The sequence below is a fragment of the Oratosquilla oratoria genome, chromosome 15, assembly GCF_046742065.1.
Source record: "Oratosquilla oratoria isolate Oo_2021 chromosome 15, ASM4674206v1, whole genome shotgun sequence".
Lineage (NCBI taxonomy): Eukaryota > Metazoa > Arthropoda > Malacostraca > Stomatopoda > Squillidae > Oratosquilla > Oratosquilla oratoria.
In genome coordinates, this window is record NC_134791.1 from 7,186,153 (window position 1) to 7,205,939 (window position 19,787).

Below are 19,787 nucleotides of genomic sequence, written 5' to 3' on the forward strand. Positions count from 1 at the left end.
TCTTACTGTCCCTCTCTATCTTTCTCTCTGTTTTTCTCTTATTCTCTTACTTCCCCTCTCTTTCCCTTTGTCTTCCTCTCTCTCTATCTCTCTTTCTGTCCCTCTCTCTCTCTCTCTCTCTCTTCCTCTCTCTATCTTTTTCTTACTGCCTCTCTCTCTCTCTCTCTCTCTCTCTCTCTCTCTCTTTCTCTCTTCCTCTTCCTCTTTCTTCACTCACTCTCCCTCTCTCTGTCTTACTCTCCTTCTGTCCCTCTCTCTCTCTCTTTCTCTCTTTCTCTCATTGTCCCTCTCTCTCTTAGTCTTCCACTCTCTCTATCCCTCTCTCTCTCTTTGTCTTCCACTATCTTTCACTGTCCCCCTCTCTCTGTATTTCATTCTCTTTCACTGTCCGTCTTTCTGTCAATCTTCTCTCACTCTCTCTTTCTCTCCCCCCCTCTCTCTCTCTCTCTTTCTCTCTTTACTATTACTCTTTTCTAGTATCCTTCCGAAGCCCTCGTAGCTGCGGAGGAGACCCTCCCCCCCTTTCTTCTTTTTTTTCTTTCTCTGATTATTTCTCTTTGCTTCTTCTTGTTCCTTTCTCAGTCTGTCATCCGGGACACATTTCTTTTTCATTTCTGTATTTTAATCACATTTTCGTTATCCTTCCTCCGTCAATCTTCATTTCCTTCCCCCCCCACCCGACTATTGATCTTCACCATTTGACCTTATTTGACCTCCCCCCCCACACACACACCCCACAATGGTGGCAGCGGTGGGAATGGTGATAGTATAGGAGTGGTAGTGGTAGGGATAGTGGTGGTAGTGGTGGTGTTATTCGTGGTAGCGGTGCTACTACTTCTCTCCTCCTCTTCCTCCACCTCCTCCTCTTTCTCCTCCTCCTCCTCTTCCTCGTATTAGTTCGGTGTAGTTCTTCTCCTCCCGAAGCTCCTCATTCCGTCGCCTCTGCTGATTCTTTTTGCATCAAATATTTCCCAAAGTGATCGCCTCTCCTTCTTCCTCCTCTTCTCCTTCTTCCTCCTCCTCCTTCTCCTCTTTCCCCTCCTCCTCCTCCTCTCCTTCCTCCTCCTCCTCCTCCTATCCCCCTCCTCCTCTCCTTCTTCTTCTTCCTCCTCCTCCTCCTCCTCCTCCTATTTCCCCTCCTCCTCTTTCCCCTCCTCCTCCTCTTCCTTCTCCTTTTTCTTCTCTTTCTCCTCCTTCCACCTCCTCCCTTTTCTCCTTTTCCTCTCCTCCCCTTTCTCCTCCTCTTACTCCTTCTTCACCTACTCCTCCTCCACCTCTTTATTCTCCTCCTCTTCTTTCTCCTCCTCCTTCTCCTCCTCCTCCTCTTTCTCCTCCTACTCCTTCCATCTCCTCCCTTTTCTCCTATTCCCCTCCCCCCTTTTCCTCCTACTCTTTCTTCACCTCCTCCTCCACCTCTTTATCCTTCTCTTCTTCTCCTTCATCCTCGTCCTCCTCTCCCTCCTCCTCGATTCATCTTCCCCTTCTTCCTTCCCCTTTTTCTCCTTACCCGTTCCTCTTTCTCCTCCTCTTCCTCCTCCTCCTCTTCCTCCTCCTCTTCCTCCTCCTCCTCCTCCTCCTCTTCCTCCTCCTCGATCTATCTTCCTCTTCTCCCTTCCCCTTTTCTCCTTACCCGTCCCTCCTCCTCCCCCTCTTCCTCCTCCTCCTCTTCCCCCTCTTCTTCCTCCTCCCCATCCTCGGTACAGAGGAGGTTCATCATAGTTAGTACTGTTCCAGTTAGTTCACCGAAAAACACAAAATGACCCCATCAGTCCCGCGTGACCTCTCGTCTGACGCCAAAAGACTTCTATTGACCTCGGCGCCAATCTCCCACTGCCTAAGATAGTTTAGGCCTGTCCTCCCTCCCCCCTCCCCCTCCTTCCTCCCTCCCTCCCTTCCTTGCAGGGTGGCCCTGTTCCCCATCGTCCATCCTGCCGTCAAGCGATTTATTTCAATCCCGTGCCCCCCCCCCCGCCATCCAATCTTTTGTCTCGATTAATATTGTTTATGTTGTGTTCCATTTGTATTCATAGTGAGGGTCGAGCGGGTGTTTAAGTTGGATTGTGGGCGTGCGGGCGTTGTGTGGGCGTGCGGGCGTTGTGTGGGCGTGCGGGCGATGTTTGGGCGTGCGGGAGTAGTGTGGATGTGGGTATGATGTAAGCTTGTGGGCGTAGGCATAGCATGGGCGTGCGGGCGTTGTGTGAGTGTGGTTATAGTGTGGGCGTGCGGATGTATTGCGAGTATGGCCATAGCGTGGGCGTGTTTGGGCGTGGGGCCGCAGTGTGGGCGTGGGAGTATTGTAAGTGTGAGCATAGCGTGGGCGTGTGGACGTATTGCGAGTGTGGGCGTAGTATGGGCGTAGTGTGGGTGTGAGCATAATGTGGTCGCACGGGCGTAGTCTGTGGGGATAGTGTGGGCGTGGGGCCGCAGTGTGGGTGTGGGCGTTGTGTGAGTGTGGGTTTAGCGTGGGCGTGTGGACGTATTGCGAGTGTGGGCGCAGTGTGGGCGTGGTGTGGGCATAATGTGGGCACGCGGGTGTAGTCTGTGGGGATAGTGTGGGCGTGGGGGCGTAGTGTGGGAGAGGATGTGGCCATAATGTGTGTGTGGGCGGGTGAATGTGGTGTGGGCGTGCAAAATATGGTTCATGTATAAGGGAATTGGCCATGCGATGACGTCATCACATACACGGATGCATAGAATCATTATACCGTGTTGATACTATGGAAATCAACCGCGGGAAGGTATTTCATAGGACGTGTTTTTCGATTTTTTTTTTTTTTTTTTTTTTTTTACATATTTTATTTTTGTTTATTTATTTATTCATTTATTTAATTTTTATCTTATATTTTACGCTTTTTTCTATCATTATTTTATTTATCTATTTGTCTATTTATTTTATTTTAATTTATTTATTGATGTATCTTTTTTTTTTCATTTTATTTTTATTTTTTTATTTTTTGTTGTTGTGGTGGACTGGTTTTGATCGTCTTTTGTGATTGACAATTACCAGGGTTCGAATCCCGCCGAGACGAAGAGAGTATCGCGGGCCTTTTTTTTTTTTTTTGCGCTGAAGTGGCGGCGTGGTTTCTACCGTATTTCATTCAAAGCAGACCCAAGTTAGATTCTGACAGCTACCGGTGGCTTATGCTTGTTTAGTATGTTGTTCATCAGCCGATTGTTCTTCATGAACAGTATGTTATTGAGAGCAAATAGAGGATCCGTTTTCTTTTAATAACTTTACCCTCTCTCTCTCTCTCTCTCTCTCTCTCTCTCTCTCTCTCTCTCTCTCTCTCTCTCTCTCTCTCTCTTTCGCCCTCTCTATGTCTCTCTCCCCTCTCTCTCTCTTTCACTTTGTTTCTCTTTCGCTCTCTCTATGTCTCACCTCCTCTCTCTTTCTATGTCTCCCCCTCTCTCTCTGTCTCTCCCCTCTCTTCCTCTCTCTCTTTCTCTCTATGTCTCCCCTCTCTCTCTTTCTCTCTGTCTCTCCCAGTCTTCCCCCTCTCTTCCTCTCTCTCGCTCTCTCTCTCTCTTTCTCTCTCTTTCTCTTTCGTTTTCTCTGCGTATCTTTTCTATTTTCTCCTTTTATTGGTGAGATATTTTTTGAGTTGGCAATGAAGTGAGTGGCAGGTAGGAAGGGAAGGAGAAAAAATTAGTATTGGGACCTCCTCCTTCCTAGCTGTCACACATTGATCCGATTCTGGGGGGAGGGGGGGCAAAGGCTGGGGGGAGAGGGGGCTAAGGCTGAGGGGGGGACAAGGGGGGCTAAGGCTGGGGGGAGGGGACAAGGGGGAGCTAAGGCTGGGGGGAGGGGGACAAGGGGGGGCGAAGGCTGGGGGAGGGGAGAGGAGGGCTAAGGCTGGGGGGCAAGGGGGAGGGGAGAGGGGGGCGAAGGCTGGGGGCAAGGGGGAGGGGAGAGGGGGGCAAGGGGGAGGGGGCTAAGGCGGGGGAGAGGGGACAAGGGGGGTAAGGCAGGGGGGAGCTAAGGCTGGGGGGAAGAGGGGGATGGGTTGGGGGACGAGACAAGGGGGGCTAAGGCTGGGGAAGGGGGAGGAGGACAAGGGGGGCTAAGGCTGGGGGAGGGGGGAGGGGTGCTAAGGCTGGGAGGAGAGGGACAAGGGGGGCGAAGGCTGGGGAGGGGGGAGGGGGACAAGGGGGGCGAAGGCTGGGGGAAGGGGAAGGGGGGCTAAGGCTGGGGGGCAAGGGGGAGGGGAGAGGGGGGCGAAGGCTGGGGGGGCAAGGGGGAGGGGAGAGGGAGGCGAAGGCTGGGGGGCAAGGGGGAGGGGAGAGGGGGCGAAGGCTGGGGGAGGGGACAGGGGGGCTAAGGCTGGGGGGGCAAAGGGGAGGGGGACAAGGGGGGGCGAAGGCTGGGGTAGGGGAGAGTGGGCTATGGCTGGGGGGGCAAAAGGGGAGATTTTTTTGGGGGGGAGGGTAGAGAGAAAGGGGGGGAGAAAGGTCAACGCCGCTGTCTTCTTTTGTTTGTCCTTTTTATTTTCTTCTTCCTCTCCCTACCGGTCTTTGTCACGGGTTTTTATTTTCTTTTATTTCTGTTTTTTGTTTTCTTTATGGGTCTTCTCTGTCTTTTCTCTCTCCACTTTCTCTCTCTCTCTCTCTCTCTCTCTCTCTCTCTCTCTCTCTCTCTCTCTCTCTCTCTCGTCCTTTCTCTTTTTCTCTCGTCCTTTCTCCTTTTCTCTTTTTCTCTCCTTTCTCTTACTCTTTTATTTCATGAAAATATTATTATTACTATCATTATTATCATTATTATTATTATTTTATTTTTATTTATTTATTTATTTATTTATTTATTTTGGGTGCCACAGACAGTTGGTGATTATCTTATATTGGCATTGCTCTTTAAGCAATAAATAAATAAATAAATAACTGAGATAAATGGAAAATATATATATATAAAAATTTGAAACAGGAGAGTGTTTTTTGTCCCTTAGTATTACACCTCAAGTTCAAAATAACCTATATATAAATATATATATATATAATATATATATATATATATATATATATATATGTATATATATATATATATATATATATATATATATATATATATATATATATATATATATATATATTTTGCTCGCGTGTTCTTGAACGTTCATATTAATTAGTGATTATTATACTTAATATACCCCTCAAGTCGAAGTCTTGGGGTATTTCTCATGAAAGACTAATACCCCACCACCCCCCACCCCCACACGTGATGGCCGTGATATGTGTAGGAACTTTTATGACGTCAAGTGTTACGTCACGCGTCACGTCACTTACGTCACGTGTGACATTACCTATGTCACGTATTGTTATATTACGTCACGTGTTACTTTATATTACGTCTCGTATTATGTTACATTACGTCACGCATTACGTTGTATTACGCCAAGTATTACGCTGTATTACGTTATATTACGTTATTTTACGTCACATATTGCGTTACGAATAACGTTACGTATTATGTCATATTACGTCACGTATTACGTTGTATTACGTCATCTATTAAGTCATGTACGTCATGTATTATGCCACATAATGTGTCACGTATGCGTCACGTACATCACGTGATGTGACGTTATGTATGCTGTTTATGAGATCTAGAGCCGTCGGAATTCTAGGAAAGAATTACTAGGGAGTGGTATGTGGTATACTAGGAATACCAGTTCTATGTTGATAGAAACGCTGGTAAAAGTTACATTCCCCAACTACAACAACTCTTGGATCCAGTGCTGGCCTCGTGATCGACAGGGTGGTCCTTACCGGATGAGAGCTCAGGTTTCTTAATGTCGAGTTGTGTTGAGATTTGACGAATATAAAAGTTTGGAATTTTTGCAAAATTGTATTTACGACTTGTAGCTGAATTTGTGCTTTGAGGCAGAGAAGGGGTCAGGAGACTAGTTTGCAAAAATGTGTTCAAAGTCTGGGGATTTTGCAAAAACGCGGACACGGGTATATAGAGAAGTGTGGTCACGATGGGGATTTGAAAAAGAAAATGTACAAAATGTGGAGATTTTGGAAAGGGAAAAAAAAAAAACGCACAAATAATAGCTGGATTGGGGGTGTTTTTTCATTTTGCAAAAATACTCGCAAAGTGTGAATATTTAGGAAGATATATATAAGTAAATAAATAAAAACTAATAAAAAAAAGTGGTTTCATCGGCGTGTATTGACAATAAAGTTGTATGGAGATTTTGCAAAAATACTCACAAAGTGTGAATATTTGGCAAAATATGCAAATAAAATTTTCACTGAATTGGTGTGTATGGTCAATGTAGTTGCATAATTTTTTTTGCAAAAATACTCCTAAAGTGTGAATATTTTGCAAAAATTTTTAGATAGATGAATAAATATGTAAATAATTAAAAAGACAGAAGGTGGATAGATCAGTGTGTAATACACACTGATCTATCCACACACTGTGTATGGACAATGCACATTAAGATTTTACAAAAATACTCCTAAAGTGTGAATATTTTGCAAAAATGATAAATAGATGAATAAATATGTAAATATTTAAAAAGACGGAAGGTGGATAGATCAGTGTGTAATACACACTGATCTATCCACACACTGTGTATGGACAATACACATTGAGATTTTGCAAAAAAAAATACAGTGTGTGAATATTTTCCAAAATAGATCAATAGATAAAAATTTACACAAAAAATTGTCTGGATCAGAGTGTATGGACAATATAGTCGCATTAAGATTTTGCAAAAAATACTCAGTGTGAATATTTTCCAAAACAAATATAAAATTGGCACAAAAAATCGTATGGATTAATATATATGGACAATATAGTCGCATTGAGATTTTGCAAAAAAAAAAAAAAAAAAAAAAAAAAAAAAAATTTTGAGTATTTTCCAAAATAAACAAATAAGTAAAGACAAAAATTGTCACAATAATTGTCTGGATCAATGTGTATGGACAATATAGTCGCATAGAGATTTTACAAAAAATACTCGCGAAGTGTGTATAATTCCAAAACAGATCAACAAATAAGTGAACATACAAAAATTGGCACACAAAAAAAAAGAGTGTCTGGATCTGTGCATATGGACAATATAGTCGCAGTGAGATTTTGCAAAAAAAAAAAAAACAACTCAAAGTGTGAATATTTTCCATAACAGATCAACAAATAAATAAACAAAAATTTTGTAAAAAAAAAAAAAAAAAAAAAAAAAAAAAAAAGTCTGGATCGGTGCGTATGGGCACATGGAGATTTTGAAAAAAAAAATCGCAAAGTCTGAATATTTTCCAAAACAGATCAACAAATAACTAAACATATAAAAATTGGCACACACAAAAAAAGTGTCTGGATCTGTGCGTATGGACAATATAGTGGCATGGAGATTTTGCAAAAATACTCACAAAGTGTGGTCCGATATCAGATGGACTTTGCGTCCCATCTTTTCCCCCTCAACACAGAATCAGTCTGAGTGGCCGTTTCTGCTCCTTTGTTAGTTTCTCTCTCTCCCCTCTCTTTCCCTCTCTCTCTGTCTCTCTCTTTCTCTCTCTCTCTTTCTCTCCCTCTCTCTCTTTTTTCATCTGTTGTGACCAGCAGCCGTTTCTTCTCCTTTGTTAGTTTCTCTCTCTCCCCCCTCTCTTTCCCTCTCCCTCTCTCTCTCTCTCTTTTTTTTTTCATCTGTTGTGACCTTGGTTCCATAGCAGTTCCCTCTCTCTCTCTCTCTCTCTCTCTCTCTTCCTCTCTTTTTTTTTTTCCTCATCTGTTGTGACCTATATTTGGGGCTCTTGGCCCCATAAGAGTAAATCTTTACTTGCATCTCATATCTCATGCACCTTTCCCAGGATCCTTATCCTTCGTGTACAAATTAACTCTTTGTTTATCAATTTATATAACTATTTGTTTATTCATATCATTAATTCATTTATTTTTCTTCTTGGTCACATATAACTGCGAGAGAAAAATGTAGGACTAAATAATTTCAACTTTTCGTTGTGTATGTTTGTAAGAATTTAATCAAATCAACTGGCGACAGACAGACAGAAGAAATATACATAAATCCTTCGTAGAATTAAAAGCGATTAACAAAATGGGCCTAAGATATTCCTATTGGCTGAATAAAATCACCTGACGACAACCGTAATACAACCAACACAATTATTAGTTTTTAAACTATTATAAACTAGCCCCAGCTGTAGGGTCTTATTATGGACGAGCTATGCCTCGCTGCATTGCCTTCCACTCAAGCGGTGTGCCGGGTGGGAGGTAGGACCCTTCATCCACGAGGTGCTAAGATGGGCGTGGAGTAGATGTGTTTTGACTAGGCTACCCCCTCTTATGAGGTGGAAAAGGCCTTTTGCTGTGTATGTGTATTTTGTGTTTTGGTATAAAAACAATAAATTATGTTTCATCATGTAATTATGTTATTTCATTGTTATAGTTTTTTATTAAGCAATAAGAATAAGTGTGTGTGTGTGTGTGTGTGTGTGTGTGTGTGTGTGTGTGTGTGTGTGTGTGTGTGTGTGTGTGTGTGTGTGTGTGTGTGTGTGTGTGTGTGTGTGTGTGTGTGTGTGTGTGTGTGTATGTGTGTGTGTGTGTGTGTGTGCATGTGTGTGTGTGTGTGTGTGTGTGTGTGTGTGTGTGCGTGTGTCTGTGTGTGTGTGTGTGTGTGTGTGTGTGTGTGTGTGTCTGTGTGTGTGTGTGTGTGTAAATGTATATATCAATGGTTTCTCTTTCCTATATATATACATTTTGTTTTATAAGTATTTATTATTATTCATTTAGTGTGTAATGAGAAATATACATTTGGGAATGGATGCTATGAAAAGATTGTATGAAGGGGAGATTGTGCCGACAGCACTGTATGGGGCAGAAATATGGAACATAAGAGAGGAAGAGTTTAAATGTGTTTGAAATGAAATGTCTGAGAAATATGGTTGGGGTTACTAAGCTGGATAAAGTGAGAAATGAGGAGGTGAGGAGGAGAACAGGGGTGGAAAGGGAGTTGGGAGATACGGTTGATTAAAGAGTATTGGGATGGTTTGGACACATGGAAAGAATGAGTGAAGAAAGATTAGTAAAAGAAGTGTGGATGGAAGAGGTGGATGGAGTGAACCGGATGGGGCGACCGAGGATGAGATGGATGGATGGGATACAAGGGGCTTTAGGAAAGAGGTGCATGTCTGTTGAGGAAAGAAGAGAGAAGACAAGATAGGGGTGAGTGGATAATGGTTGTGTATGGATGATGCTGTGATGCATGGAAGGGAGTGGGTGAGGGAGGGGGGAGTTGGGGAGTGTTTGTGTGGGTGATATTTTGACTTAGCCCGAAGGGATTTCTCCCCGTCTTCTCTTTTTCTACATGAGGGGACGGAGAGGGGGGGTCGCCGATTAAATGAAGCGGCCTTGCTGTGGATGTGCTGTATCTTACTATATTGCTTCTGACCCAGGGCAGTGGGCGAGATGCAGTGATGACCCGTCATCCAGGAGGAGCCAAGAAAAGAGAGAGGGAGGGAGGGGTGGATGGGAGTGGATTATGTGGAGATGAAATGGGTGGGAGTGGATTTATGCCTTTTGGCCTTGGTTATGGCCCTTTGTAAGGGAAATAGACCCTTGGTATATATATATTATGTATGTACTATCATTATTTCTTCTTTTTTTTTTCTTCCTTCTTCTCTTCATTGATCTATGACGGGGTAATTGTAGATTTTAGAATTTGGACTCTTTCCGCCCGTTTCTCTCCCAATTAAGTACTTTTGTCACTTCCCTTTGAAGGAAATAAACTTGTGTTCAGAAGCTATAATTAGCCATTTTTGTCGCCAAGTAACTCGATTGATTTTTTGGTTTGGTTTGGGAAATCATTTTACAGTTGTTTGGAAAAGGTCCGGTCGGAATCTGAGACCATTGAAGTTTATTGACTGTGTGCCTGTATGATTTTTTATTCAGTTTATCTAATTCTATTTCTATGTGATTTTGTTTTCTTATTATATAGTTATCTAAATATTTTATTACTTTTGTTGCTGCCACTGAAGAAATTGCTCTATCACATGTATACATACATTCATATATATATATATATATATATATATATATATATATAATATATAAATACACACACATATACATATATATGTATATACATATATATATATATATATATATATATATATATATCTTTTGCAACCACATAACTTTTCACTTTAATTCCATGTCATCACGATCGAGACTGACAATGAGCTCGACGGAGACATATGCGGAAATTGATACGTAGTAAAACCAAGGACTCGAACTCAGCTCAGACGTACCAAGTGAACAGTGACTCTAACCACTGCGCCATCAAGAGAGATCGAGTCCTTGGCTTCACTACGTATCAGTTTCCGCATATGTCTCCGTCGAGCTCATTGTCAGTCTCGTTCGTGATGACATCATATAAGCTCTAGCTAAATATGAATTAAATCTAGGATGTTTGCAATACGTATGAATATGATTTTTTTTCGCGTCCGACCTAGATATGGACCAAAAGGTCTCCTGTCGGCATGCTGCGCCTTTGTAATCCTTTGTAATATTGAGCTTTCCTAGAGGGCATTATGAACTGGTAGAGATGCGAGTTTTCACTCAAAAAAGAAAGCACTTATAGTCAATTGAGAAATTAACATCTTTAGATGTTATATTTAGATGTTATTCTTAGATGTTATGAGAACATAACATTTTTAGATGTTATTTTTAGATGTTATTTTATAGATGTTATTTTTAGATGTTATGAGATGTTATGAGAATATAACATTTTTAGATGTTATTCTTAGATGTTATTTTTTAGATGTTATGAGAATATAACATTTTTAGATGTTATGTTTAGATGTTATTTCTAGATGTTATGGGAATAATTGTTTTTTAGATGTTATGTTTAGGGGTACATGTTTAGCACAGCATAGATATAATTAGTTGATTTTAGGATTTGATGAAAGGTTATATAGTAAAACTAAAAATAAAATTGACCTAAAAGAGAGTGAAATAGGGAGGGAGAGATAGATAGGTAGATAGATAGAGAGAGGAAGAGAGAGAGAGGGAGAGAAAGAGAAAGAATGAGTGAGAAAAAGAGAAAGAGAAAGAGAGAGGACGGGCAGGAGAAATACATTAATTGAAAAATCGTTATTTGTTTATTATTTGTACTGAAAGATCTTTTATTATTTATTATCTACATTTATTTCCATTTACATACATTTATTCATTAATTATATATTTTTTATAAATATTTATATTTTATATCATAAATTAATATTTTATATTATACTTATAAATATTTATAGCTTGATGATGATTTATTTGATAGTATTAATATCTATATATTATATATATTAATAGTTTATATTTCATTTATAAATATTTGTAACTAATATATATCCATGAGGGGCTAAGATGAGAAGGGGGAAAGGGTGGTGGATGAGGGTGGAATGGGTGGAAGTGGAATGGGTGAAAGTGGATACATGTCTTTGATTTGGCTACCCCCCCTTATAAGGGGGGAAAAACTCTTGGGACAAGTGAATTGTCGCGAATGAGCGATGGAGCAAGTGTGTTACTGACTGGCCACCGCGAGATGGAAAGCGTGCAAGAGGGAGTCTAGACAGAGGATGGAGAGACGGGATAGAGAAGTTTGCAGGAGTGATGTGGCAGAGGTTGGCGCAGTCGTGTGAGTCGTGGAATGCTATGAAGGAGGCTTTTGTTCAGTAGTGGACTCAGGATGGCTGATTGCTTGAGACAGATATATAGGTGATTCAGAAGTCATGTCAATTTGGTAATTATTATTTTTTTTTTTTCTTCTTCTTCTACAGCCCGAAGGTCGTCTAATTCTTCAGAAGCTTCTGCACAAGTATCCTCAGGAACTAGATCCTCATATTCTTCTAAAACTACTTAGAGCACATTGGAAACGTAAGTACTTAGGAATATTAACTAGAATAATGTAGACAACACACAAACACACACACACACATACACACACTAACATGTAAACATACACACACACACAAACATATAAACACACACATACACACATATAAACACACACATACACAGAGACACACATATACCATTCCCTTGCCCAAGGTTGACAGTAACGGTTGGAATGCCCTTGGATCTCAATTCTAATTCCTAAAAAATTAATGAATAATAATAATAATAATGATAATAATAATAATAATAATAATAAATAAATAATAGATAAAAATAAAAAATAAATAAATAATAATAATAATAAATAAATAAATAATAAATAATAAAAAATAAATAAATAAAAATCTTGACACGTCCCTCTCTCCCCTTTTGGTAAAGTTTTTGTTGATTTGTAATTCCTTTCTCTGAAGAAAGAGAACGAGCTTCAAACGAGTCGTTAACTCGTTCTCACAGGGCAAGAGGGGGAAAAGTAATAGTTTCTTCAGCTGAATAAAATCGCCTGGCGGCGGAGAGAACAAATTATGAATTGTGAATATCTGTGTCAAATGTTGATCGTGATGAATTGGGCAGAAACAAATCGTTAGCCAAGAGACTAGCCGTTGTCCAAATATATATATATATATATATATATATATATATATATATATATGTATGTATATATATATACATACATAATATTATTTTTATTTATTTTATTTATTTATTCATTTTATTCATCTTATTTTATTTATTTTTATTTATTATTTTATTTTACATTAATTTTATTTGTCAAGAATCGAATTATTGGCCAAAACACGACCATTGTCCCAGAGACAACTCCTTGGCCAAAAATATGCATATTGCCCAAGAAACGACACGTTGATCAAGAGACAGTTTATTGGCCAAGAAATGACACACTGATCATCTGAAGATATATTGGTCAAGAGGTGACTCCTTGGCCAAAAAGTCATTTACTGCCTATGACAGGACTTGGCCGAGAGACGGTTTATTGGTCAAGAGATAGCAGAACGTGCAAGAGACAGCTCATTGGTCAAGAAACGATTCCTTGGCTAAGAAACAACACATAGCAAGAACTAGAAATTACTTGTCCAATAGACAGGAAAAAAAAACATTCATTCGTCAAATCTGACACAAGAACCGGAAACTCCTTGTCCAAAACACATTGGACAAAGGCCAATTGGTCAAGGAAACATTTGAATAACATGAAACTACTTGACCAAGAGACGGCAGGATGACCCAGAGATCTTGTATTGGCCAAAATCTCATTTGGCCAAACGGCATGCCTAAGAGAAAACCAACACTGTAACCCAGGTTTTGGCCAAACAGAGAAACCCATCAAGCCTGTGAAACACAGAATTAGTGGTGAATGCGGGTGGGGTGGGTGGAGGAGGGAGAGGGGGAGAGAAGGGGGAGGGGGGGAGAGGAATGTAATTAAAGCGAGCAGAGTACAGAGATGTTTGTGAAGTGTTGCTTAAATTGTCGAAATTGTGTTTATTTTCTTTTATTTACTGAGGGAGTTTCCATATGTATTAATAAAAATCACCTGGCGGCAGGTAGCGTGAAAGGAAACAAGACCGCCGGTTAAGGAAGGGAATAAGAAAATCGCAAAGGGGAAGATTAAATGGTAAATTATTGAGTCGAGTTGCCAGCTACCATTTTCGGCGGTTACCGTATTGAATTAGATGTGGCGTTTGTGTTTCCGCTGTTGTAGTTTATTAGATTTGGAAAGAGTATTTTCATTTTAAATTGTTTTATCATGCATTTTTGTTATTTCATTTTATTATGTTCGATGTTGCACAACCTTTTTCGTTTATTTTGTCGTATTTGATTAGATTTGGCAACTATCCTCTTTGTTTACATTGTCGTGTTTTGATACATTTGGTAGATATGTTTTTGCTTACATTTTCATATTTTGGTAGATTAGTCAACTATATTTTGCTTACATTTTAGTGTTTTATTACATTTGACAACTATGTGTTTGTTTATATTTTCGTATTTTGGTCGATTTGGCAACTATGTTTTTGTTTACACTTTCGTATCTTGATTTGTCAAATGTATTTTTTACGTTGTCGTATTTTGGTAGATATGGCATCGGTGTTTTTTGTTTACCTGGTCATATTTTGGTAGATTTGGCACCTATGTTTTTGTTTTCATTGTCGCACGTGAGAGTTGGCATGTATGTTTTTGTTTACAAAGTCGTATATTAAAAGTTGAAAATAATTTCAGATAAACATTTGAATCACATTTTCTTTTATTAATGTCCAGACGACTATATTCAGATGAGAAGAATCACGCGAATAACAGATCCATATGATTGACATGAGTTGACCTGTGGACCGATGATTGACCTAAGTTGACCTGTGTAAAGTCACGTGACCTTTAAGTCAATCGAGATATTTTTCAACAAATAATGCGTAACAAATATTGCTTAAGTGTTAAACAATTAATAAATATCTCGGTAACTGCTGGGTATTTCAAATGTGTAACAAATATCGCGTAGCAATTACAATTGTTACACCTCGAATAACAGTGCAACATCTCTGACTCAACAAATGTTACACGACCAATATTGCGCAATAAATAATGTGCAACAAATGTTACGAAAAACATTGCGCAAGTATTAAGCAACTAATGTGCGCAACACAAAAAATCGTTACAAATATTTTGTTCAATAAATAATGCGCAAAAATATCACGAAAAAATATTGCGCAACAAATTTTACGAAAAAATATTGCGCAAGTGTTAAGCAACTTATGTGCGCAACACAAAAATCGTAATAAATATTTCGCAATAAATGGATGACAAGTTTGTTAAAAAAAAAACAGATTCACAAACACGGTGTTTTGTGGAAAAATTTAACACGTAGTAATTAACCGAAATCAGTTAACAGTGATTCTAAACTAAAGTAGTTTAATACAATGAAAACTTTCGTGGGGAGGTTGCTTAAGCGACAACCCCTATGGACCGGGGTTACGTTTATCACTATACTTTAGTGGTACCTTTGTAACACTCTACGGACCAGATGCACAAATATTCCAGCTATATCCAGTGCTGGTCTTTTTTAAAAGTTGATGGAATAATTATTCTGTATGTATTTTCCTGCAAAACCTTGATGATGATATGGTTTAACGTCACACACTCCCCTCCTATCGGGAGGCTAGAACGGTGCCCCTCACAGTGGGCTTTTGTAGCGCTACAAAAGCCCTGCGAAAATGTACAACGAGAAAACTTTTGGAAAAAAAAAAAAAATAATAATAATAATATATATATATATATATATATATATATATTGCGTTGTTTCAGTGGCCAGGCATTCTGAAGCGAACTGTTCATGAAGTGTTCAGCAGTGATGAATACAGTATATCTAATCGTCCTTTTATGTCGGGTGGCCAAAAGTTTATATTTCTACCCCCCTCCCCCGTCCCCCCCAAAATGAAATAAAATCAGAAAATAAAAGTCAGTATTTGTTTTACGAAATTAATTTGGTATCTTCCACAGCAGTTTATTTGTGTTTTTTTAAATTTGATTCCGCAAAGTCATACACAATATTGCGATTATAAAATATCAAAGATACGGTATTGCGAATATGAAATCGCAAGTTCATATATTCTCTATAACGATTCTGAATTCGCAAAGTCATATAAACTATTAAAAATTGCATTTGCAAAAGTTATAGACTCCACATTGATATTCTGCAATTCTAAATTCGCAAAGTAATGTGACCTCTATATTGCGAATTCAAAATAGCAAAGTCGTAGACTCCATGTTGCGATTTTGCGATTCTAAATTCGCAGTCATAAATTCATCATAACGGTACATGTATTTGAGAAACAGTTATCAGCAAACATTGCGGAACAAATATTTCACAAAAATTGCTCAAAATATTTCGCAACATATAATGCGCGACAAACATTAAATAATAAAGGCCTTGTAACATATAGCGCGTAAATAAATCCTCAAGTTATTTCGTATAGTAAATAAAGAGATGAATATACAAATAGATAAAGATGAGGAAATAAGAAATATTAATATATAGATAGATAAATAAACAAGTAAACACAGGTAAATAAGTAAAAATTTAAATAATAAAAATAAAAATATATTGCGTACCAAATATTGCGGACCTATGCTTCTTTTATGTCGGACAGTAGCCCTAGAGAGTAGCCCCAGAGATTAACCACCAGAAAATAACCCCAGAGAGTAGCCCCAGGGAGTAACACCAGAGAGTATCCCCAGAGAGTAGCCCCAGGGAGTAACACCAGAGAGTATCCCCAGAGAGTAACCCCAAAGAGTAGCCCCAGAGGTAACCCCAGACAGTAGCCCCAGAGATTAACTACCATAAAATAACCCCAGAGAGTAGCCCCAGAGAGTAACCCCAAAGAGTAGCCCTAGAGGGTAACCCCAGAGAGTAACCCTAGAAAGTAGCCCCAGAGAGTAACCCCAAAGAGTAGCCCCAGAGGGTAACCCCAGAGAGTAGCCCCAGAGAGTAGCCCCAGAGGTAACTCCAGAGAGTAATCCCAGAGAGTAACCCTAGAAAGTAGCCCCAGAAAATAACCCCAGAGAGTAGCCCCAGGGAGTAACCCCAGAGAGTAACCACCAGTGAGTAGCCCCAGACAGTAACCCTAGAGAGTAGTCCCAGAGAGTAACCCCAGAGAGTAACACCAGAGGGTAACCCCAGAGAGTAGCCCCAGTGAGTAGCTCCAGACCATAGCCCCAGAGAGTAACCACCAGAGAGTAACCCCAGAGAGTAGCCCCAGAGAGTAACCACCAGAGATTACCCCCAGAAAGTAACCACCAGGGAATAACCACCAGAGAGTAACCCCAGAGAGTAGCTCCAGAGAGTAACCACCAGAGATTACCCCCAGAAAGTAACCACCAGGGAATAACCACCAGAGCGTAACCCCAGAGAGTAACCACCAGAGCGTAACCCCAGAGAGTAACCACCAGAGATTACCCCCAGAAAGTAACCACCAGGGAATAACCACCAGAGAGTAACCACCAGAGAGTAGCCCCAGAGAGTAACCCCAGTTTCCTCTCCCCCTTGTTTCAGTGTTCCTGGTGGAGAAGCCGACGCTGGAGTTGGCCAAGAGCGTCGTGATGCTTCGGGATTACAACATATCCGGCCGAGTCGCACTCGTCGACGTCCCGGCGCTCCTCCTCATGCTCCAGCTCTGGAGGGTAAGTCTGGGTAGATGGTTCTCTCTAATGGAGAGTTCTCTCTCTCTCTCTCTCTCTTTTTTTTTTTTTTTTTTTTTTTTTTTTTTTTTTTTTTTTTTTTTTAGATGGCTTCCAGAATTTCTCAGGCTTCAGCGCTGGAAGGTAAGTCTATATAGAAGGAGGTTTTCTCTCTCTTTTTTCTCTTTTTTTTTTTTTTTTTTTTTTAATTTTTTTTTTCTCCAGATGGCTTCCAGAATTCCTCAGGCTCCAGCGCTGGAAGGTAGGTCTTTATTGAAGGGTCTCACTAACGTAGAGCCTTCCTTTTTTCTTCTTCTTTTTTCCTTTTTTTATGATGGCTTCCAGAATTGCTCATGTTGCATCTCTGAAAAGTACGTCTATAGATAGTTCTCTCTATTGGAGAATGTTCCATTATTCGTAAATTTCCATTTTTAGGAACGGAAACAATTCAGTGATGCTTTATACCTGCTTTGGGTCAAATCTAGCTTCTAATGTATATTTCGTCATCATTTATTTATTTTTAGTTTGCTTTCTGGTTAATATTTCTATTTGGGGGGGATTGGGTAAAGGTCTATCAAATGAAAGAAAATTAAATAGACATGAATAAATAAATATATTGATAAAGATAATGATGATAATAATAATGATAATGATGATAATGATAATAATGATAATAGTAATGATTACTCCAACATTAACAATATAATAAAATTGATAATTACAATAATAATAATAATGATAGTAATAACGATAATAATAATGACAAAAATAATAATAATAGTAATGATAGTAATAACAATAATAATAACGACAACAATAATGATAATAATAATAATAATAATAATAATAATAATAATAATAATAATAATAATAATAATAATAATGAAGTACAATAATCTACACAAGAGAATCCTTTGAAAGCCTACATCTCACGGAAACGCCATCGTACTGCTACATTTCGCTCTACATATATATACATATATATATATATATATACAGTATGTGTGTGTGTGTGTGTGTGTGTGTGTGTGTGTGTGTGTGTGTGTGCGTGTGTGTTTATTTATATACGTATATGTTTTGTGTATGTATGAATCTATGTGTTGTTGATATGCCCGTCTTAATTTGTTTAGAATGAAGATTGAAGGACGTCAGTCGAACTGAAGAAGAGAAGAAAAGTTTGATCATATTAGACGAGAAGGAGAATTGGAATTCCAGAGAAGGAAGAGGAGGAGGAGGAGGAGTAAGAGGAGGAAAAGGAGGAAGGAAAGAAGAATGATAAGGAGAGAAGAAGAGGAGGAAGAGAAGGAAGAGGAAGAAAAGGAGAGAAAGGAGGAGGAGGAGTAGGAGAAGAAGAAGAAGAAGAGAAGGAAAAGGAAGAAGAAAAGGAGAAGAATAAAATGGAGAGAAGAAGAGGAGGAGTAAGAGGAGGAAAAGAGGAAGAATAGGAGGAGGATAAGGAGAGAAGGAGGAGGAGGAAGAGGAAGAAGAGGAGGAAAAGGAGGCAGAAAAGGAGAAGAATGATTGGGAGAGAAGAGGAGGAGGAGGAAGAGGAATAAGAGAAGGAAGAGGAAGAGGAGGAAGGGAATAGGAGAAGGAGGATAAGGAGAGAAGGAGGAGGAAGAGGAGTAATAGGAAGAGGAGGAAAAGGAGGAAGAAAATAAGAAGAATGATAAGGAGAGAAGAAGAGGAAGAGGAGTAAGAGGACGAAAACGAGGAAGAATAGGAGGAGGATAAGGAGAGAAGGAGGAGGAAGAGGAAGAAAAGGAGGAAGAAAAGGATAAGAATGATAGGGAGAGAAGAGGAGAAGGAGGAAGAGGAAAAGAAGGACCTGGAGGAAGAGAGTAAGGAGGACCTGGAGGAAGAGGAGGAGAAGGAGGAGGAGGAGGAAGAGGGACTGAGAATCCAGAGGAAGAGGGGAAGAGGATGAAGAAGAGGAGAGTAAGAAGGACCTGGAGGAAGAGGAGAAGGGGGAGGAGGAGGAAGAGGGACTGAGAACCTAGAGGAAGAAGAGGAAGAGGGGGAAGAGAAGGAGGAAGAGGAGAGTAAGGAGGACCTGGAGGAAGAGGAAGAGGAGGACCAGGAGGAAGAGGGGAGTAAGGAGGACCTGGAGGAAGAGGGACTCGGAATCTAGAGAGGAAGAGGAGGAGGGGAAGGAGGAGGAAGAGGAGAGTAAGGAGGACCTGGAGGAAGAGGAGGAGGAGGAAGAGGAACTGAGAATCTTGGAGGAGGAAGAGGGGGACGAGGAGGAGGAAGAGGAGAGTAAGGAGGACCTGGAGGAAGATGGGGAGGAGGAGAAGGAGGAGAAGAGGTGAAGGAGGAAGAAGAGGAGAGTAAGGAGGACCTGGAGGAAGATGTGGAGGAGGAGGAGGAGGAGGAAGAGGGACTGAGAATCTTGGAGGAGGAAGAGGGGGACGAGGAGGAGGAAGAATGTGTCCCGAGAGAATTGTCTTCATCTTGTGATCTTAATTACCTTTCACAGCATTCCCAGGTCATTGGAACACTTTTCCTTTTGTTGTGGAAGTCGGTCTGATGTCGAGGCGGGCGGGAGAGCCATAACTAGCGCTTCTATCCTTTATATATATATATATATATATATATATATATATATATATGTATATATATATAAATGTATATATGTATATATATGATATATATATATATGTATATATATATATATATATATGTATATATATGATTATATATA

At 39.9% G+C, this 19,787-nt stretch overlaps 1 protein-coding gene across 1 annotated transcript in view; it reads left to right on the forward strand.

Annotated features, from left to right (window-relative positions):
- The window catches only part of LOC143033057 (calpain-9-like), a 460,946-nt gene that overhangs the window by 367,138 nt on the left and 74,021 nt on the right, over window positions 1–19,787 (forward strand). Inside the window, exons 12-13 of the mRNA XM_076198255.1 lie at window positions 11,791–11,887; window positions 16,959–17,086. Of these exons, the coding sequence (XP_076054370.1) occupies window positions 11,791–11,887; window positions 16,959–17,086 (225 nt within the window). The remainder of the gene's footprint in view (window positions 1–11,790; window positions 11,888–16,958; window positions 17,087–19,787) is intronic.